The sequence below is a fragment of the Cyrtonyx montezumae genome, unplaced genomic scaffold (assembly GCF_038088225.1).
Source record: "Cyrtonyx montezumae isolate F1298 unplaced genomic scaffold, pur_monq_1.0 scaffold_12, whole genome shotgun sequence".
Classification (NCBI taxonomy): domain Eukaryota; kingdom Metazoa; phylum Chordata; class Aves; order Galliformes; family Odontophoridae; genus Cyrtonyx; species Cyrtonyx montezumae.
Genome location: NW_027071848.1, coordinates 14257404 through 14280141, shown reverse-complemented (window position 1 = coordinate 14280141; position 22738 = coordinate 14257404). Strand labels below are relative to the sequence as shown.

Sequence of the window (22738 nt, the reverse complement as noted above, 5' to 3'; positions counted from 1 at the left end):
AACACAAGTGCAAAGTCTAAAACGTTAAGTGCAACAACACCGAAAATATGAAGACCATGTAGGCTCGTTAAGCTTTGTGACTTGAGAATTGCGTATAATCCTTAATAGCAGAAATGTTTATGATTCAAAGGGAAGTATTTATGATATTACCTATCTAAGTATAAAAACAGATTAGAATGAAAGATGAAATTAAACTAGTCTCTCAATGCAAATTTCAATATAAATAGAACACTGTTAAATGTAGACATTTTAACTGAATGATGTAGGAAAGGTATAATAAATAAAATATCAATTAGAGCAACTTACTTCTTCAGTGTTTCTACTTGCTTAACACAAATCTTTTTTATTGTATCCTACAAAAGAAAAAAATCTTATATTGCACCAGTTATGAAATATTGGTACCTAATTCCTGATAGTTCTGTCCAGCTGGAGCTCCTTTCTCTTATTGTATCACTGAATTGGAATTGCCTGGACCCTTCTTTACTTTGATCATTCATACTGCCATGTCATCTGAGTATCATTGCAGCTAAAATTCAGATGAATGTGCACATGCTTCTCTCTCGGACACACAATGAACTTCAGAACTTACAATAATACAGCTCTGAAGCAGAAGGCATGACTGTAGAACAGTCAGACATATGACACAGCTATATCATCCCATGGGGACTAGGACCTCCAGGGCCACCTCTGGCTCCTTGCCAGCATTTAAACAGAGATGACCTCCCCTCCCACCTGTACAGTTCTTGAGCCATCAGGGACATGCAAAGAAACAGATGGGGAAACCTCGTCGGTGAAACAAGAAGGATAAAAGAGCATGTTCAGCAGATGCTCAGCTGCTGCTTAATGATGGAGATTCACAATGCCTAATTTACTCAAGCCCTTTAAAGGAGGAACAGAAGCACAGATACAGCAGATAACTCAAAATACAAAGTCTAGCTTAAAAATGTTCCAACTTCTGAAGGATTGCAGGAATAAATAAATCCTTAGAGATACTACAGGCTTTTCATCAATTGTATCATTCCCAAGTTTGTGTTCACACTGCTTTTTAACACTCTTGTTATGACAAGAGTGAGACAAATGATTATCTTTTAGTAAAAAGAGAAGAAATTAAAAGGCAAACAATCATGAACTTACTCTTGCATAACTGCAATCCCCTAGGCACAATTTTTTTGCTTCAAAAGAAGATGCTATTTCAAGATTGAATTTTAACAAACCTGTGTGTTTTCATTCAATGCTCTGTCCTGTTGCCATGGTGACACAGAAGCAGGCATATGAAAGGTGATACAACCATTCTGGCAACGCAGTTCAGTGATATAGGTGATTTTGATCAGTACTGTAGAGTTTGGACTTATATTTCCAACAGTTATTACAAAAATATCCTAAAAAAAGAAAGAAAAGATTATCTTTAATGACATTATTAAAGCCCATGTTGTCCAAAACAATAATTTAATTGGTGGTTAGGCACATTGAATCCAAATCCTACCACTTGTTTTTGCAGAAGGGTAATGTAAAATGATATTAAGGGATGTTAAACTTTAATATCTATTTAAGATTTCTGGGCAGACTTGATAAAAAATAACTGAATTTGAAAGTCTGTTATTAAAACAAAAAGTTATGATTTTGTAACAAAGCTTATCTCTTGGATAGAAATACCTATTTTATATAAGGTGTGCTGCATATTTAAAGAAATAGTAGTAGTTTTTTAAAAGGATTGAACGTGTAGCTTCCCAACAAAAACGTGACACAGAAAAGATTCAGATTATCTATCTGTAATGTGACATTGTGTCTTCAGATTGGTAGGAAACCATGATTTCTAACATACCGGTGCATCCTGGTCCATTAGATAAGCTCCATCACCGTGACTAATAGCTTCACGATATTCTCTGTGTGCTTGGCTCTTTTCTTTAACCTATGAAAGATCTTCCAAAATGAGTGCTTTCATCACTGTATACAGAAACTTAGCCAATACTCTCCTACGTGACATGACTACCTTGAAATTCAATCAAGTCATAACAAAAAGAACTTGAGAGAAAACAAAATTAATATTAGTATTGCACATCTTCATCCCTAAACAAGTGCCTTCAAATCTTGCAACTGCTTCAAAGGCACTGTACAGTAACATTTTACCTGCCCAATGATGTGTGTTCCATTGACAAAAGCTTCAAATCCACAAACAGCAGCTTTATCATCCAAAGGAAAAACATACTTAGCTTCAATTGGACTACTGTTTTGATTGGTGTAGGTCTGAAACATCACTACCTGAAATGAACATTTTTTTTCACAATTCTATAATGTAAAAACAACAATGCCTTCAGTTTTACAGAATAACTGTATTGCAAGATACCAATACGTATGCCACAATCTGAAGACTTATTTATACATTAGAAAGCTGGTGTAGGTTACCTGGTGTAGGGAACCTGCTTTGGCAGGGGGGTTGGTCTCGATGATTTCACGAGGTCCCTTCCAACCCCTATGATTCTGTGATTCTGTGAAACTAAGGTTTAACATTCACCAGTGCTTGACAGATAGATAACTCAAACATTCAAGGAGCTGCAGAATTTTTACTCTCTAAATCTTTAATCAAACCTTTTCCAAAAGAAGTGTAAACCATGACCTTATAAAAGTTATCTGATGTACTAGCAGAGCTGGAGCTGCCAAGGTATTGCCTGCAAATAAGTAATTCTACAAGTGTAGCGTCTATCCTCTAGTGACAGAATTTCTGTCTCTGAGGTAACAGATTGCATCTGACTTTCTTCTCACATCTGCTCTTCCATTTACTTCCTCTGTATCCTAAACAAAACCAGGAATTCCTCATTCCTGTCTGCTGCCGTTATTGCCCTTTGTCATCTCATCATTTCTGGTTTATGCTTTGTACCCCAGCTTTATAGGTTGCTTTTTTGCTTTGGTGGACTGGGCCATAGAACAGATGATACTCTAAAGTAATTAATTCCATAGGAAGCTAAACAAACAAACAAACAAAAACATAATGCTCCTTCAGAAAAACAGAATCAGACAACAGTTGTGAGTGTCAGAAAAATTTAAGCACTGGCTCATGCGACAATAATTCTTTAAACTCTTTTCTCTCCTGTTTTTCCTCTGCTTTCCTTTTTAAGGCTTCAGGAAAAAAGAAAACACGATTTGTTCTTATGAGTCTACTTTAGCTCTGGAAACCCCTGAACACAGATTCTTGTGCAGAGACACAAATGACAGAACTCAGTAGAACTATAGCTTTAGCATGATGAAGAGTGCTCCGGGCAGAACTCAGTTGCAGGGGTAGAGTGTGGAATTATGCCTCAGGATAGAAAAAGGCAAGTGACATGACGGAATGTGTCCTTAGGGCATATCTACCAGAAAAAAAGAAAGACAAAACCAATCCACACCATGGGCTCTTATTTTAGCCAGCCTGGTTAACTCTTATTAGCTAATTTTAAAGCTAGAATTGCAATTTATTTTGTGTTTTACTTGATCTTTTACTTGCAACAGCTAATTCAGGTTTTCTAATCACAGGAAAGCCAAAACATACAAGTATATCTCCAGAAATCTTTAATCATGCTAGGTATTTCTCACCAGTTGCAGGTGACAAATAGTTCATCAAGAAGGTCTTTAGAAGGGAACAGAATGAATATGCTACTGTGGAAAGTTTCTCTACAGTTGTGGGAGACAGAAAAATAGAAAAAAGCCAAGACTTTCACAGATCAAAGAGCTTTTGGCACTTGTTTTACTATACATCTCTAAGAATAAAAACAGTTTCCACTCAGTTTCAAGACTCTCCTTTTTTTTAAGATTGAATTGCCTCTTCTTTTTTCTTTTTTTTTAATTATTAAAGCACTATTTAACAACCGAAATAATTTTTCAGGGCTGACAAAAGACAATAAATAGCATACTTTACCTGGGCTACAAAGTCTATTATCCTTGCCTTGATATGAACACTTTTCAGAGGAACAGGATTTCCCTGTCTGTCTTGAAGACCAGTTTTCACTGTTTTTGAAATATCTGCACTGGGTAATTCATAGCCTAAAGAGTGTACAATATGTTATAACGTTATTCTTTTAAGTACACATTTGGGAAGCAAGTTTGATAGTAATCCTATATTAATGGCCCACGTTTGTTTATGCAATTCAGAACTCATAAATTGAAAGTAACACTCCTTTTCTGTCATGAACACTTGCATTGCACTATTGATCTGTATCCTGTCTAAGGGATCAAGAGCTCGTGATATGTCTTTAAGGTGTTACACAGTCTTTGTTTAGAAAGTTGCATTTGAATTATTAAAAGACCATTTGATGATTTATGCAGAAGTGCTTCCTGTGCTTCTCTTGAAACACACTATGACAGGAGTTGCAACGACTGCTGGTAAATCGACCTATAAGGAAATCTGTTAAACAGATGCTACCCAGATGCCATGTAGTATTGACTAATTTAGTAACATCCACAAATAAACTACAGATTATTGTTTAATAAGTTAGCTGCATGCAAGAAGTCTAGAAGGATTTATGATAAGTATATAGGGAATGCTGGCAGCAAGTTAATATACAAACAGAAAATAATTTCTTACTCTCATTCTGTGAATGACACTGTGACTCTGATTCGGTATCATCTTGCTCAGTTTCCACCCCGGTTCTAGGCTGAAATTGTTTTATTTGATCTTCAGCAAGGCGAAACTTAACAACATATCTAATTTTAACCTGTGTGGTTTTGTACACAACAAATTCATCATCCTGGTAGAAACAAAGAAAGGTATTTTATGACAAGAACAAAGCTCAAGATAATATTTTAAAAAACGTCAATCTATTATGAGGCAAGCCTAAATGACATCGCTTTTATAAATAAGAAGATAAATAATCATTTCAGTATCACAGATTAGATATTTACAGGATAATAAATAAAGAATAATAATATGTTAAGTATTACTTTCCAGCAGGAACTTCAAATCTCTTTATGACTAATAACTCGCAGCCTTAGTTGTAAACCAGACAAAAATGATTTTATGTTTTACTATCTTGTGATTTAGTGTCTGAACTGAGATATACAGGTTATACTAATTCTAATATCTATCAATGGTATAAAAAATCACAGTTGTATTTTTTTTCAAGTACACAGCACAGTAGGGTTAGTACCTCAAAGTCTGAAGAGATGTCTGCTGTTTTACGGACTCCATGGACACTGCTGTAACCTGATGGTGCAGCATTTAATGAAAAATCTCGTTCATGCAGATCTAAGCAGGATCCAAGTGCCACATCACAAACTGCCAGGAGTCGGGTTCCATCCATTTCACTGGGTGAAGAATACTTAACACTGGCACTATATGCAAAGAAAGATCATGCGTATGTTACTACAGTTGATATTGATGTAAGCATCATCAGAGTTTAGGGATACACAAGTACTTCTGAACAGATGAACAGGAAAAAATATAATTAAACTACTTTGAGAGTATTAGACATTATACCTACTTCATTCTTTTTTGTAAAAGCAATACACAAAGGATAAAGTAAAAATATATTGTCATTATTCAGACCTAACAGAGTCACTGAAGTAAATGCCGCTTCCCAGATTTCCAGTGTCAGTTCTTTCCACACCATGATCTTCAACAACCACTTTTGGCATCAGGAGTCCTCTAAAGAGAAAAAAGTCACACAATTAATGGAGTTCAAAATGCTTTTGCATAAAGTGTGTGGGCGCACATTGTGCAGTTGTGAACCACAGGGGGTTAAATCAAAGTACACCTTACAGAAACGATAGTGACTCAAAGAAAATACAGTATATTCATCAACATAAAAATCCCAAAGCCATATGAACCATCAAGACACTGATTATATCAGCAGTGAAGACTGCTTTTTTCATTTAACAGAAAACAACACGTTTCCCAGATTCATTCAAATACTCAAAATTGTTTTTCAGATGAGTTATTAGATGAGTAGTTCATAGCATCATAGAATCATTAAGGTTGAAAAAGACCTCCAAGATCATCTAGTCCAACCATCCACCTATCACCAGTATTTCCTGACTAAACCATGTCCCTTTGTACCACACCTATATGTTTCTTGAACACAAGTTCCACATTCCTAGTAAATATGCTGTATTAATTTCAAATAACCTGCATGAAATTTATAAACCAAAGTAAAAGAAAGAGTGATTTTTTTAAGGTCGTGGGGAATGAATGCTTGGAAACTTCTCCATTGTTTGATCTTCAGATCTATCAGTGTAGTAATTCCATCTTTAGATTGTTCAAGAGATATATGATTTGCTGCTGATTGATCCTCACACAAAGCCTTTTAGATATCAAGTATGTAAAAAGACAAAATATTTAACTAAGTTCCACTGTTTTGTCACTTACAAAACATGCAATAGAAGGAAAAAAAATGCTAATATGACTTTTGAGGTAATTTCAACTTCGATAGTACTATGTATCACACATTTTTTTCAGCATTCTTAAATTTTCACTGGCTGGCAGTCCTTGCATAACATGCTGATGAAGGCAACTTGTATTGTATTATAGCTATGAATATTATTACCAAGCCTGAGTGAATTCCTAGAATTTGGTAATACAACTGGATATTCTATTATAGCAAGAAATTATCATAATCTAAAAATATATAATTTAAAGTGGTCACAGGCGAATCATAGAATCATCTGAGTTGGAAGGGACCTTTAAAGTCCATCTGGTCCAACTCCCCTGCAGTGAACAGGGATGCCTACAGCTCCATCAGGTGCTCAGAGCCACATCCAGCCTGACCTCGAATACCTCCAGGGATCAGGTATCCACCACCTCTGTGAGCAACCTGTTCAATGCCTTGTCAAACCTTTTTCTTTATGTGCACTGTAAGTCTTCCCTCTTTTAGTTGGAAACCATTTCCCCTTGTCCTATCACAACATACCCTGCTAAAGAGTCTGTCCCCTTCTTTCCTGTAGCTCCCCTTTAGATTATGAAAGGTCACTCTCAAGTCTCCCAAAAGCCTTCTCTTCTACAGGCTAAACATCCCCCGCTCTGTCCTGTCCTTGTAGGGGAGGTGTTCCATCCTTTGGGTCATTTTTGTGGCCCTCCTCTGGTTGTGTTCTAACAAATAATGTATAGATGGAGGACACCATCAATGGATTTATTTCCTAAAATAGAATAAATTATCCACATGGCCATTATTCTCCTAATCCCTCAATTTTGTCATCTTTCACCTGGATTTAAACTCCACTCCTCAGTGTAATCAAATAGCTCTATCTCAATGCTAATCAAGCTGTAGGGTAATTACAAAAGATTGATTTTCCTTCCACAGGTCTGCAGAAGTACATAAGCACTCATATAAATGTTAACAGTAAAAATTAGGTTAAACATAATTCAAAACAGCTTAATAAAAAGCATTTTAAAAAATAAAAATATGCTGAATTGAATATAATAAAAAAGTATCCAATGTCACACACACACACACACACACACAAAAAAAAAGGCAATGTAAATTTTTACCTGGAAAGGATTCCCATGAAATTGCGAACAGACGATGCATGGAATAAAGACCGAACGTTCCCAAGACTGCCCAGAAATTCTGCTGTTTCACTTACTCTGCCAATCCTATATACTTGTAAAATTTTCACTGAACAGCCACTGTGAAAGTTGAAATGATCTCTGATTTAGAAAATGTGTAACTGAATTCATTACTCTATGTATTAATGACCTAAACATAGATTATTCCATTTCTAGAACCACATTCTCTTTATTTCTCCATGTTTATCCATTTTTAAATTTAATTAATTTCATTAGTTCATCTAAAAAAGACAGGTACCCTGTCAGAAGCCAGCATCAAGAACATTAGGTAGAATTATAGGCACAATACAGAATAACAGAATAACTTTCCTGAAATATGCATTTTACATACAACTGAAAACTAACTGAAAAGAGACAGCAAATCATGCAGATAATCAAAAGATGACTCGGTGCCCCATGACGAGTATATTCTAATAATACACAGAAAAACCAGTGTATGGTTTTCTAAGCATGAATTACTATTAATAACTTTTACTTTCCAGATACTTTGTAAAACACTTGGGAATAAATATTGAGAAGGAAAGTGAACAAAACTAGAAGAAAAATACCTTATTCAAATGGCTCCTATAAATAGACAGCTTTTCATAATTAAAAAGACAAGAAAAATAGAATATGAACATTTTCCATTTTTTCAACTTCCATTTGTTGCTAGCATAGGTTATGATAAAAACGCTTGCTCTGCAATCCTATTAGCTTAATCAACACTACAAAGTAACAGAACCTGATAATTCAGTTCTGCTTAGAAGTATTTTGTGCATTATAACTTGCATGCTACTAGAATCATGTGTAACTATTAAACACTCACTTGTAATTGTTTTTTAACACTTGTCTTTCAACACTGAGAAATTCATCACTCATTGGATCAACAGCATCAATCTTGCACCTCAGGGCCTGGTATTTGGCATGAGATGATGGGTTTGGGCATGACATACTTGTTTCCCGTATATTAAGCATGTCTCGCATGAGCTAGGAAATGAAGACAGAAATTTATGAATATTTGATACATTTTAATTAAGAAAACACACAACACAGACTAGAATTATATACAGTGTTGGTGCAGTAATAATGAAAAGAACACACAAAAGGACATTTCCACTTACTAGATAAAAAAGTGGAACAAAATCCCACAAAAACAAATCAGAATAAAAAAGTGTATGATAGCAGTGATAAATTATGTACAACTGCAAATCAAAGTCTGGATGGAGACTGTTCATGACAGCTCTGCAAAACAGTATTCGTGCTTGGATACCATTTTGCTTTTGCTTCTGAGGCAATTTTTATTTAGGCTGCAAACTTGTCATGTTGTCCCTGATACCACAGTCCAGTTTGTGCATAATTTTCTCAGATCAGGAGAAACAAAGACATCAAACAAACAAAACAAAATCATGCTATACTTCACTGAGTCATAGCAAAGCTTAATGAGACATAGCAATTTTTTTTATATCAAAAGTATCAAAAGGTTTTCATTCTCAAAAGGTTTCTAATGTTAAAAGCACTATTAATATTTATTCTTTTAGAACATTGAAGAGCCTCCTCTCTTCTTCCTTTCCACTTAATTTTTTGTAACTTAGAGAAGATAAACTTCTGGGTATCCTTTGCCAAAACCAAGAGATATTGCTGCATAAACTATGGAATTTACATTATAACTGCATTACAAGGAAGAAAATTCCAGTGTGCTCTATAGCTTTGAGTGTGAGATCAGCGTCAGGGCCCTGAGTGCCCTTCTCCACTGCAGATATGTTCAGATCCAGACCCTGTGGACTTCAGTTCCTTGTCTGACCTCGGACCAGACAGACAGTGAGGCCTGCCTGACCCTGGTTAATGTCACCAGTAATCGCCATCAGCTGCTCTGCTCACCCTAATTGGGAGCTGTGGGACTGTGCCCCTGTCAGTGGAGTGACTGCCCTGGCCTTGCTCACTTTCACTCCAGCCCTGGCTCTGCCCTCATAGCTGCTGGGTGCAAGGGCTGCATTTGTGTGCACACTCAGTATACCTTGTTGTCAGTCCCCTGGGCAGGAGAATTTCTCAGCTACTTTCTGCAAATGGACTGATTTGCAGCAGAGTAGCTGAGTGCTCGATTGACTGAACTCCTAAGCAGCTTAAAAATGAAGTAAGTGACAAATCAACACAGGAGCAGGAGCTGTGGGAGAGATCCTTAGAGATGCCCCTAGGCAGAGCAGCTGTGCTTAGACCTAGTGATAGATGCTGCGTGCAGTGCAGGGAACTCCCCTAGGCTGTTTGTGTTATAAATGTAGGAACAGAACAAAGTGTACAGGGATAATTAACTTTAAATTATCTCTAGAAACTGTTTCTGAACAGACAGAACTACTGGAGAGAGTCCAGTGGAGGGTTACAAAGATGATCAGGGGCCTGGAGCATCTCAGTTAGGATGAAAGGCTGAGAGGCCTGGGACTGTTTAGTCTGGAGAAGATTGAAGGGGGATCATATCAATGCTTATAAATATCTAGTGGGCAGGTGTCAAGAAAATGGGACTGTGCTCCTTTTGGCGGTGCCCAGCAACAGGACAACGGGCACAAACTGGAACAAAGAAAGTTCAATTTGTATATAGTTTACAATAGACAATAGAAACTGATTGTGTATATGCTGGATGGTTGTCAGTGTCAACAGGATGATAAATGTCAGTTCTTTGTCTCATTTAATCCAGCTGAAGAGGCTATTCACAATTGCAGTGGAAGCTATCACCATCCAGATGGAAATTGACCTTCCTCTTCCACATAGTGAGTTCAGTTCCCTCCATGAATGTTATTCTGTTTGCAAGATTCCACATGGGAGTTGATAGTACTCCTGTACTCAGCACGGGTGAGGCTGCACCTCAAGTACTGTGTTCAGTTTTGGGCCCCTCACTATGCAAAAGAATTTGAGGTCCTGGAGTATGCCCAAAGGACAATGAAGCTGGTAAAGAATCTGGAGCACAAATCTTTCGGGGAGCAGCTGAAGGAACTGGGATCGTTTCATCTGGAGGAGGCTCAGGGGAGACCTTACTGCTCTCTGGAAAGGAGATTATGGGGAGATGGGGGTCAGCCTCTTTTCCCAGGCAACTAGCAATGGGACAAGAGGGAATGGCCTCAAGTTGCATGAGGGGAGGTCCAGGTTGGATATTACAGAAAATTTATTCTCAGAAAAAATGGTGAAGCAGTCCAGGGAGGTGGTGGGATCACCACCGTTGGAGATTTTCAAGATAAGAGGGACATGGTTAGTAGCCGTGGTGGGGATGGGTTGGTGGTTGTACTGGATGATCTTAGTGGTCTTTTCCAACCTTAATAATTCTATGATTTCAATAATTTGTTTATTTATTTATTTTTAACTGACTGACTGGCTAGTTGTGCAATGCAAAATATCCTGCCAATTTGTCAACTGAATGTGTTCAGTAACGGCGTAACATTGCAGACTGGGGCTTACTAGCAGTCTGGAAAAGTTACCTGGCACAGATCTTGTTTCCTAGATAACAGCCTTTTGGAAACTAAGTAGTCTATTTCGGTTTTATGACGTATAAGCTGATAGAATTCCATCATCATCTCTCGTAGTGCTGCCTCATCAGCTCCCTCATTCAGTGCATTCTTTACCTGAAGCAAAATGCCTTCTGCTTTGCTCACCTATAAAAGAAGAGATTACTGCACTGAAAAACATTACAAAATTAATGAAAAAGCACAAAGCAATAATTACTAAAGATGGGTCAATGAATTCCATAGTGAAGTAGAACTTTAACTCTTAGGGGATTATGTTGTAAGATAACTATCCTTGACGTTATGTCAATCACATTGTTAGCTTTAATGTATTGTTGAAATAAGTGGAGAAATTAGATGATAATAAATTTATTGATAAATTTCTAAGTGCACTGGTTTATCCTAATTGGGTAAAGCTGAGCAGAAGTACCATTTATACAATGCAAACTAGTGATGAAAAAATAATCTAATGAATAATTTTAGACTGTTTGTCTAGACAGGTAGGATATAGACTTGCTTGTGTCTCTGTATATTCATTCTCAATTAGGAATTTTTCACAGAATACTGTCTTTTTTTTCATTTTCTTGGGGCTGGAGGGGAAAGGCAAAGTGCTTTTTAATTTACATGAACTATTGGCAACTCCTAGTAAAATACTGTCACTGGAGGATGCACAGTAGTCTTACTGCAGTTCAATACTGACCTAAGGCTGGACTCAGCCTCATAAAGGCCTTCAGAAAAATTGGAGGATCAGTCTAACTGATCAGCAAAACACTTCCTTGTTACAAAAATCCAGAGGTTTTTTCCATTCTACACAAATGCTATTTATCTTGCCAACTAATTATAAGGGGGAAAAGGTAGTGAAAACTGTTTTAGTATATTCTTATAGACCGATGCATTGGACTGCACTTCTGTGATTCAGCTTTTTCAAAAAACTACCAATGCTTGAATGTTTTTTTAATTAAATTGTCAAATATTTATGACATGTCATCAATTTGAAATATAGTAGGGATCTTGATAATCACACCTCATACAAAGCATCCACCACGCAGAATTTCCTTTCTGTCTTTACTGTTCTATGAAGTGCACTTACTACTGTCTCTGAGTAAATGTATAAAACAATGCTAATATTCTACTTACCCATCAGAACCGACATAAATGTATACTTCCATATCAAAAAATGAATGGAATATTCTCCTACATAAATCAATTGAAGATAATCAAGTGTCTTATGTCTTAGTATTACGGAAAAAAATCATTCTAGAATTAGAGAACTTCTACTGGCGAAATTTTTCCAGTTTAAAATCAACGTAATTTCCAGATAGTTTTACCTTCAGTAGTAACAGAAATTAACAAAGTTACAGTCTTAAGAAGCCATGACTTAAATTATATGAATTTAAGTTAAATGAATAAACACTAGACTCCTAAATGTCTAGGAGGGAAGGGAATACCACTGAGGTATGTGGGAAAACAGGATTAAATGAACCATTGAGTCAACAAGGGATGGATAAGTAATTACTCTCAATAACAGTTGTACTACTTGAAAAACTTAACAAAAGTTAATTATATGTTAATAATATGTGTTGTCTGATAGTACATGTATGGACTACAATTAAAATGATTTTTCTCATGCTAAAGAGTGGCTGACTGAAATACGGTTTAAGTATATTGGCAGGAGACAATAAACTGCTATTGTGCACTGTTTTCTGTAACTATCTTCTTACTGGACTTGATTTATTGCACGTAAGTGATCCTTCAATAAAAACTGTGTAAATTACTATAAAATGGAAAAGTTAGCCATCTGCTCCAGGGAGTATAGTATGCTTTTAGTGTCTTAATTCTAAAGCAAAATTGGACATAAAGATTTCTGAAGCATGAATGTGTTGAAGTAGAGGAGTACTCACTGTAATTACCAGTTCCAATGTGAAACACAACATTCTTCTTTGCTGGGGAAAAGTTTCTTAGAATAGCATTCATGTATTCTGTTCTCATGGAGTAACAAGAATTAACTTACATCATTTAGGCTTATGTTGTTCACTGATTCAAGCAGTAGACTATCCAGGTGGCCAATAGCTTCTGCCCAGATCAACTCCACAAAATCACTAACTTCCTGACATACAGCACTTGAATTTATGGATTCTTCTAAAAGTAACTGTAGTAAAACAAACACAAATCAGTGGAAAGACAAAGATGTAATGTGAGAACTTCCCTGTTGTCATAAACAATACAGTTTGCAATACACATTAATGCTTAATTTAATAGCTTCAGTCCCATCAACTTGAAGGGAAGGTTTGTCTTAATAAATTCTTTGAAGTGGAGAACATGGCAGGCACGTGGCCATGATTTTTCTTTCTGAAATTTCAGATATAACATGTTGCAGATGACAGAATTTTCTTTGTTTGATATCTTTATCATTACACTGTAGTATCAGGTATAATGGCCTAGTATTTTTACACAGATTTTAAAAGAACAGATATAAACACTGGAGATAAAAAATTGTAGCAGTAAATCAAAAGGAGAATAGAAGTGCCATGAATATCATTGCAAATCATACATCCAGAAAGAAAACAGATTTTCTGATCTGAGCAGCACTGTTAAAATATTTACTTGATCTTTTCATCACTATTCTTCAGCTCCAGCAACTACCATTAAACTTGATGTCGTTAAACAATCATCACACATTCAGATACACAACATAACTTGTTCATAAACCATATGGCCCCTGAGATCACTAGATGACATATATGTGGGCCTAATCTATCTTCCAGTTGTGCTCTAAAACATAAGTTAGCCATGACGGAAGAAAGAAGTAGATGAAGTACAGTGAGGAAGTAAACAGAAAAAAAAATCTGTCACACTGCAACCATTTTGAACAGCAGTAAACTTTGACTGAAAACTACTTTAGAGAGCAGAATTCAGCAGCTGTTGCCATTTCTGGACTTCTGTTATTGATTTTAACAACATCTACACAGAGCTTATGATATCCATATAGTTTGCAAAATGATTTGGCAAAGTCATACATGACAAGAAATCTGGTAGCTATATTAATACATAACTTTTTTTTTCAGTAGGTAATGGACCTACTGAGAATAAAAACTATAATGAATATGATTGTATTTGCTTTCAGTGTGTTTAACTACTTGGAACATTTAGTCAATATTCCTAAAAAATCAGAACACTTGCATATGAATCATTTCCTTTAACATATGACTGTATCACTGTAGTAAAATGTTTATCACATTCAGAAAACTAGAAACATCAAATAACTAAGGACAGAAAAGTATTAACACACAAACTGTACCGACCTTTTGTAATTTTGTAGAAGCTAAACATTCTGCTTCTGGTGGAAAAGTTTCTCTGAGCCGGAAATTCTGGCTCTTCAGGTTTGCAACAAGCATATCATAGTTTTCTCTTATTTCTTCAGCAGTTTTATTTATTATGAATTGTTTATTTTTCTGAAAATCAAAAGAATTAAGTTAGATGGAGAAACTATGTACAGTCTTGCAGAAATAATTTACCAGATGCTACACTAAGAGTTGACAAATCCACACAGCTTTTGGGATGTGATTTATCAGGCTGACAGCAAGGCACTACTTCTGTGAGGGCTCATGGGTCAAGCATGGAGCTCCATATACAAATCCTGACAGTGACAAGATAGTTTCACCTAAACGTGTGATGGAAAAACTTTTTCAATTAATTGAGCAACTCCAAATGCATCCTCCTTTGACTCTCAAGAGCATGTCCAGACTATCATCCTTTGTAGCGTTTTAGCAACTGAACATACAGTTTAGATGTTAGCAGGAGCCTGTATATGAGTATATGAGGTAGGTGCATCCGGGATCTTGCTGTGTTTCTGCCAAGTACCCAAACAGTTGTTCTGAGGGATTGCAAGCAGACACACAGAGTAAAGGTGCCAAGTATGAACCAAACCTCTTATTTTAATGCTAAGAGAATATCCTCTTACTATGTATGTGTAAGAATCAGCCTGCAAGTAAAAGTGAAGAACATCTAGAGCTCTCCAGGACAGGACTGTTTAGTGTTTACAAAGAAACAAGCAGGTAATGCCAATAAATTGCTCATACCTTGGTTCCACTTGAAGCACTGAAGTGTGCATATAATCGAAACAGAAACTCATGCTGTTCTTGAGAACAATGTAATTCAATAACCACAAAATCTTTGCTTTCCTTGGAGTTAATCTGAATGGAGAGATGAAGACCCCAACCCTCAATTTAACACATAGGCATGTTTCATTCAAATGATATTCACATGATATTGCAACACTTACTTTCCCACATCCTACTTAATTTTTCAACCCACTTAGAACCATACGATGGCTAAGAAAATAAGCAAAATTATTCTGTTTTTTTTTCCTGTCATAGTAATAAGCAGAAGTTCCTTTCATGGTTTCACTGTACTGACTGAAGTACAGTTCCAGCAATGTTGTGTTTCAAAAGATTTTTAATAAAAAATGATTAATGCTTAAATTAGATTTAGTACATAACAGCCATAATAAAATATATCTAGCCAGAAGCATGTATGTGTTATTCTACTGCAATAACTGGGTGAGAATACTACAGTGATAACAGAGTAAGTTTTATTTTGGTAGAATTAGGCTGCTCTGAAAGAGAGAAAGCACTGAAGCTCTTTTCAGTTCTGCTCTTTGCATTGCAGAACATGATAACATAAAAGAGTTACTGCTGATGTGTGAAACTGCAAAACTTCTACGCATCTACTGATTCTCCTACACTGTTTCACAGCAAGAGAAAAGCTTACTTTTTCAAGGACATTGTATTTTGCAACTTCAAAATCTTGAGGATAAAATGGAGCATCTTCACTGTAAAATCTGGAATGGAACCAGAACAATAAAAACCACATGTACCCAGTAACTACTGTGCTACTGCAGAATGCAACATCGCACTCTACAGTAAGAATTTATAGAAGAAAATAAAATTATTTTTTAAGCCACAAAATAACAACAGAAAGTTTTGACAAAATCCTGCACTGACGAGCTGCTGACCCACACAAGTAGGCCCATGTTTCCAGTGTGAACTTGAAGATGATAACAAGATTTCAGTCCTCACTCTTTAGAAACACTTTAGAAGCAACAGAGTACACTTCCGCTGATCGATTGCACGTCAATTCTTTTAACAGCTTGGTCAACTTCAGCTATCTGTGGTATTCAATGCTAAGCTCTCATTCTTGGCTTTCACATTAGGATATGTACATGTAATCATATAATTAATCATCAGAACATTTAGATCAAGTATAAATTCTAGTATGTTCCCAGAGTAGCTAAGTACCTTCTCTAGCACTGAATAGCAGTCTCTGAAAGTGACAGCTGCATTTTATTAATAGATTTAAAAACAGGAGTGTTGGAGCTGGGTCTGAGCCTTTAGTTCAATAATTAGAAACAGCTGTAACAGTACTCTTTTCCTATGAACTAACAGCAATCTCATGATCACAGAATTGCAGGGTTTGGAATCTTGACTTTCAACTCCCCCAAGTTTTCATGGGAGAGGGAGATTCTCATGACTTCTCAAAACAAATGAACTGGACTGGGTTGCAAATAAAAATCCATGTGAACAAAGAAAGGGAAAAAAAATGTGGTGATAAACACATCCTGAATTGGTTGAAGCTGAAATGTAGATTTTTACTGAGAGGAAAAAATGCAAAATCATTTTCCACAATTGGATTCAAAGGTAAAAAACAAAACAAAAACCAACACAAACAGAAGCAGTTATAAATTCATACACATGGAAAATGAAAAAAAAGATAGCTTTTTCTTCTACTGCACTGTTTTTAAGGTGATGAATCATCTCTGACACTGAAACAGATTGGAATGTCTATTTTTTTTCTTTTACATAATTATCTACATAGCTGTATCAATATGCATCTATTAATTTGTATTATTTTACCTGAGAGTTCCCCCTTCGAATTCAGTTCTCTGGCCACTTTCTCCTATATCGGTAAGACTGGAGTCATTGCTTTCATTTTGATTTGTGGCAATTTTATTTTCAGAATAAGACAGGTCTTCCAAACCTGCAAACAAAACATTTACTTCATACAATAAAGTGTTTCACTAATTTAACATAACTTAAGACCACCTGCCTTGATCTGCTGGTGATACTTCGCCTGATGCAGCCAAGAATACTGTTAGCCTTCTTGGCAGCAAGGGCATATTGCTGGCTATTGTTCAACTTGTTGTGCACCAGCACCCTGGGTTCTCTTCTGCAAAGCTGTTTTCCAGCTGGGTGACTCACAGCACATACTGGTGCACCAGGTTCTTCCTCCTCAAGTGCAGGCTTATTGAACCTGAGGTTCCTGTCAGCCTGTTTCTCCAATCTGTTCAGGTCTTCCTGGATGACAGTATGATCCTCTGGTCTATCAGACATTCCTCTTAGTTTTGTGTAATCAGCAAACTAGTTGAGGATACATTCTGCCCCATCATCTAGGTCAATAATGAAGGTGCTGAAGAGGACTGGACTCAGTACTGACCTCTGGGGCACTCTGCTCCTTACAGGCCTCCATCAAGACTTTGCATCACAGTTCCTTCAGGCCTGGTCATCCGGTTTTCAATTCACCTCACCATCCAGGTGATAACTCAACAGCTTCCTTTTGAGAATCTTATAGGAAGCAGTGTCAAAGGCCTTACTGATGTCCAGACAGACAACATCCACTGCTCAACTTTCATTTACAAGGCCAATCATTTCATTTTAGAACTTTATCAAGTTATCTAGGCACGACTTCTCCTTGGTGAATCCATTCAAGTAACCCTTGATTTTCTTATCCTTCAAGCATTTGGAAATGGTTTTTAGGATTAATTCCTCCAACATATTTCCACTTTTATTTTCAGAAAAAAAATGTGTTTATGTCAACTTTACCCTCAATATCCATGGCTGCTTATGTCTTAAAATTGTATTTGAAATATTGAGTTTCTAAAACATTCTTTCCCAAGCTAACAGATAAATGCATAAACCATGCAAAATACACCTACCGTGTCCACTTGACCATTGGTTAGAAATGTTGCTTTGTGATTTATTAATCTCATATGCATCAGTTATTAAAAGCTTCCCATTTTCAACTGATTTCCAGACAAAATCTACATGTAAAACAGGCAGCTGATATTTCTGAGTAATTTTTAGATAGTGATGACTGAGGATATTGGCATTATCCACAAGAACATGTGTACACTGAAAGACAAGTTACAATTGGAATTGTTATGCACATAAAACTACAGTGTTAATCCAAATATTGTTTATTTGCAATTCATGCTGGTAAAATCCTAGAGTCTAAATGGAACATTCAAAAACACAAGCTTTTTGGACCATATTTGAATGGAAACATTTAATTTAGGGACAGTATTTCCTCCACAGTCAGCAAAAAGAGGATTCTTTCAGATGAGAGTTCAGATAAACTAAAATATGTGTAAGTTGCTTCAGAAGTAATGCCTCCTATTTATTTCCACGAAAGCAAATACAAGGAGCACAATAATACTATTTGATAGAACAAATTCTCAGCTACGAAGCATTGTTTTTCAACATGGTCACCACCATGAGCTATGCATTTTTGCCAGCAATGAACAAGAGCCTACATGTTGCACTTGTTAAAATCTGCACCAGCAGAGGCAGCCCACTGTTGCTGTCACCACTACTGAAATGCACCAGCTACCACCTCATTGTACTCATTGTATTTATGTCAGTGCTGTTCGTCAATGATCTATCTGGATGCAGGAGTGAAATACATCCTCAGCAAGTCTACTGATGATACTAAACTAGCAGGCACTGTTGACTTGCTGGAGGGATGAGGTCTTGCAGGGGGATACATTGGAGTGTTGGGCAGTCAACAATGAATGGCATGAAACTCAACAAGGGTAAAAGCCAGGTGCTGCATCTGGGATGGATAATGAGGGCACAAGTACAGACTGGAGCTGAGTGGCTGGAGAGTAGTTCAGTAGGAAGGGACCTGGGATGCTGGTTGTGACAGCAGTGTGCCCTGGCAGCCAAATGCAATCTGGGGGGCATTAAGCACAGAATGGCCAGCTGGTCAGAAGAGGTGATTCTCCTGCTGTACTTAGTGCTGCAGTGGCATATGCTGCATGCAGTTCTGGGTCCCACAATTTTAAAACAATATGAAGGTCCTTCAGTACACAACCGTCTGTTAAAAGAGCTGGAGGTATGTCCTGGTTGGAGAAGCAGAGGACACCTAGGTTGTCTGGTCTGGAGGAGGCCAAGATGTGACCTCATTTCTCTCTGCAGCTCCCTTAGGAGGGGAAGCAGAGGGAGATGCTGGGCTCTGCTTCAGGGAGCAGCAGAAAGCTGTGCCAGGGGAAGGTCAGACTGGGCATTAGGAGACATTTCAGTACCATGAGGGTGGACAAATACTGGAACAAGCTTCCTAGAGAGACAGTTGATGCTCTATGGCTGTTTGTTCAAGGGACATTTGGGTAACAGCCACAATAACATGCTTCATTTCCTAGTTACACAGGAAAGAACTCTTCCTGGTTCTTTTGTAGAAAGAATATGGCTCTTATTTTTTTATTTATTTTTAATGAAACATTTCAGTACTACAGAGATAGATGAATTAGGAACCTAAGCAGAATATTTGCAGTGAAACACTGAACAGAGAAATATTTCTCTAAATGAGGCACAATTAAAACTCTATACCACTTCAACACTTGGTATTTTCCTTCTGAGATCTCAGAAATAAATCGAGAACTTACCTTGTGATTAAGCACAAAATTTATTACTCCGCCATTTTCTGTTATGCATGCTTTCAGGCTGTTCTTCTTCTGAATGGGTAAGTACTTCACTTTAATAAAGAACACACAGTTTGCAAAGATTGCCATATCTCTCCTGTTAAAACAGAAAAGGGTTTGTTTCTTTGTTTTGGCTAAGAAATCTTTAATTCCTATTATCCACCTAAGTAGTTAGTTATGGAGAGAGAGCAACAAAATTCATTTGAATATAGGGTTTCAAGAAATCCTAGAACATCAACACTATTGCATTTGTATATATGCCTGTATAATCTGAGCTATAGGAAGGGTTCAAATCATCTACTACCCTACACATTGGAGAGAACCAGCAACATGCATTTAGGTGAGGCATACAGCAGCTCAAGGATCAAAGGGCACATTAAACTGTTATATATTTATATTTTGTGCCTCTAGTGTTTTATTGCCTGGTATTAGCAGTACATGTGTCAATAAAGTACTCTGTGCTCCCCCCCCACACAAAAAAAGAAGCCTGTAACTCTTCTTTCCATATTTAAAGGGAGAGTTTTTCACAAGATACTACGTTATCTGAGATGGTAACGATTTTTAAGATGCAGACTTATAACTTAGCTCAAGTAGATTAATTTGAGTAATACAGAAAAGAAAATGTGCCGTTGCCAAAAGCTTCCCATATGAAGAGTACAGTATGGATCTGGGCACTACCTCCTTTGGCACTGATCACTGCATGCACTAGACAGCAGATTCTGGACACTCCTGAAGTTTCATCAGAAGCTGTATCCTCAGGAAATAATAGATTCTATTTGCACAGCTTAAACCAAAAGATTATTAGGGGGGTACTGAAATACATACAAGCTATCACAAGCCCTGCCAGTACAGCGTATCTCACTCTGATACACAAGAAACAACTGAGTTACTTGTAGTGCAAAACTCCACAAAAGTATTTTATATTAAATTTGCTTATGAAGGTTACACTGCTAAGAACTAAGAAAAAATACTGAGAGAAGTGATCTGTAAATAAACCTTCAGTGAGCTGGTATGCGGAAAGCATAAACTTGAGGGAAGGGCAGATTCACTTCCTCAACGTTTGCCTGCAAAGTGAAGCTCCCCCCAACCAGCAAACAAACCCTGTAACTTCTCCCAGCATGAGAGCTATCTGATGACCCCTGATCCCACTTCCCTCTTTACATTTTGGGTGAAAAATGGCTTCACTCACCCGCTCAGGCAGCTCCCTGCCTGAAGGACCTTCTCCGTCCCCAGCAGAGTGCGGTGAAACTGAAGAGCCTGGGTGTAGGGAGGGACGATGGGTTAGGGCAGCTCACACCCACCTGTACATCACCCAAAAGGACAGTGGCAGCAGTTGCGACCCTGTTGAATAAATAAACCAAGTGACGGGCAGTCTACTGCAGAGTAAGGAACACTAACACTTCCGGCACTCGAGGGAGGAGGAAACTCACTGTTAATGCGCAAGTGAACTCTGGAGCACCCTCCAGCCAGCAGAAAGTAAAGCAGAAACCTATTCAGCCTGTAGCCAGCAGCTTTTCTCTCCAATGAGCAAAAGAGGGCTTTATTCCCTCTCATTGCTGCTGAATGCTGCTGCCCAATGTTAGCTTCTCTTTAGCCAGTTTCCTCTGAGAATCAAACTTCTCAATGATTTTTAGCAAAGCGTTTGTCTTTACTCTTCTTGAACTGCAAAGTTTCCAAAATTCAAAATCAGAATGGAAAACAACTATATTTAATGTGCGTGTGAAGAATGGTAAACACCTTTCTAACTGGAATAAGGTGCTGACGCAGCACTAGATAAGAAGTTATATGACAGAGAGTTGCTGACAAGCATTGCTGGTTTATTTCTCACAATTTCAATTTATGTTGGTGGACCTCAAAATAATTTCACACAAGTACATCAGCAGTTTGCAAGTTTGGGATCATCGTTAGTGATAGATTACATTTTTAACTGGAGAAGAGAGCCAAAGAGAAATTTTTTTCTCATCCAAGAATAGACTGCAAACAACCTGGAACTCAACGTGGGTCTGCAGCATGCAGGAATACTGAAATTTCACAATGAGGGTGTTAATGCATTAAATGGGATGTTGTGTCTGAAAAGGCAGGGGTAGAAATCCTTGTGTGGTTTTTTTTTTTTTTCCCCCAGCACTGTAGTTTCCCATTTTTAACGCAGAATCCAGCTTCAGGAACACTCTGCAGGTGATATATATATTCATAACTGGCCTAAGTGTAGGAAAGGCAATGGGAAGTTTGGAAAGAGCCACAGCTGATGAAGAATCCCAGGCGTTTCTGTGACCCTGTATGCTTTCTGCCCACTCATCCTTCCGCTCCACCCTTACTGCAGTTATTTAAAGATTAAAAGGGCACAGTGCCCTACAGTCCAATGGGGACACGCCCCACACACACTGCGGGTTCGCCCCGCGGTCACCTCCTCACACCCGCCCCGCCAGGGCGGGAAGGCGGGCAGCGGCCCCTCCCCCCGCAGCGGGGCGGGCCGAGCCGACGCAGCGGCGCATTAACGGCCTTGTCGCCGCTGAGCCTCTTGGGAGCTGTAGTCGGGTGCTGAGCCATCGCCACGCGGCCACGCGGGGAGAGCGGCGGCTCGGGACTACAAGTTCCGTTATGCCCCGCGGCGCGCAGCCTGTGGAGGCGGGAGGCTGCGTCGTGGCGGCGCGTTTGGAAATGCGAGCGGCGGGCGGTGTCGGCACTTGGGAATCCGGCGTTCCGGGGAAGCTTTGAGCGTCTGGGAGTGTGCCCGAAACGGGAGTTGTGTGGGGAGCTCGGAGTGCTGCTGGGCCGTGATGGCGGTGGGAGGAGGAGGGAGAAGCGGACGTGCGGCGCTTGTGGAGTTACCGTGGCCCTGAAGTTGTGGATGCGTGGGCATCTCCGCAGCGTTGCGTTGCTGTGAGGATCTGTGATGTGACTAATTTCTATGGACGCGGCCGGCTGGTTGCAAGAGTAACTTTCTGCGGCCGGGAGTCTCTTACTGTAGATTTTTCTTTTAGTTATCTGCTT

The 22738-nt window shown here is 38.1% G+C and overlaps 1 protein-coding gene across 1 annotated transcript in view; it reads right to left on the bottom strand.

The window, feature by feature from the left end:
* Positions 1 to 21103, bottom strand: part of PARP4 (poly(ADP-ribose) polymerase family member 4) — a 43761-nt gene extending 22658 nt beyond the window's left edge. The window contains exons 1-19 of the mRNA XM_065730083.1: positions 20937 to 21103; positions 19712 to 19844; positions 17987 to 18182; positions 16908 to 17031; positions 15766 to 15835; positions 15075 to 15188; positions 14298 to 14447; positions 13007 to 13144; positions 10972 to 11145; positions 8337 to 8497; positions 7454 to 7591; positions 5516 to 5614; positions 5118 to 5301; positions 4556 to 4718; positions 3890 to 4014; positions 2128 to 2259; positions 1823 to 1909; positions 1215 to 1379; positions 307 to 353 (exon numbers count right to left, since the gene is read on the bottom strand). Coding sequence (XP_065586155.1) covers positions 307 to 353; positions 1215 to 1379; positions 1823 to 1909; positions 2128 to 2259; positions 3890 to 4014; positions 4556 to 4718; positions 5118 to 5301; positions 5516 to 5614; positions 7454 to 7591; positions 8337 to 8497; positions 10972 to 11145; positions 13007 to 13144; positions 14298 to 14447; positions 15075 to 15188; positions 15766 to 15835; positions 16908 to 17031; positions 17987 to 18182; positions 19712 to 19837 — 2393 coding nt within the window. The 5' untranslated portion in view covers positions 19838 to 19844; positions 20937 to 21103. The remainder of the gene's footprint in view (positions 1 to 306; positions 354 to 1214; positions 1380 to 1822; positions 1910 to 2127; positions 2260 to 3889; positions 4015 to 4555; positions 4719 to 5117; positions 5302 to 5515; positions 5615 to 7453; positions 7592 to 8336; positions 8498 to 10971; positions 11146 to 13006; positions 13145 to 14297; positions 14448 to 15074; positions 15189 to 15765; positions 15836 to 16907; positions 17032 to 17986; positions 18183 to 19711; positions 19845 to 20936) is intronic.
* Positions 21104 to 22738: the final 1635 nt, after the last annotated feature.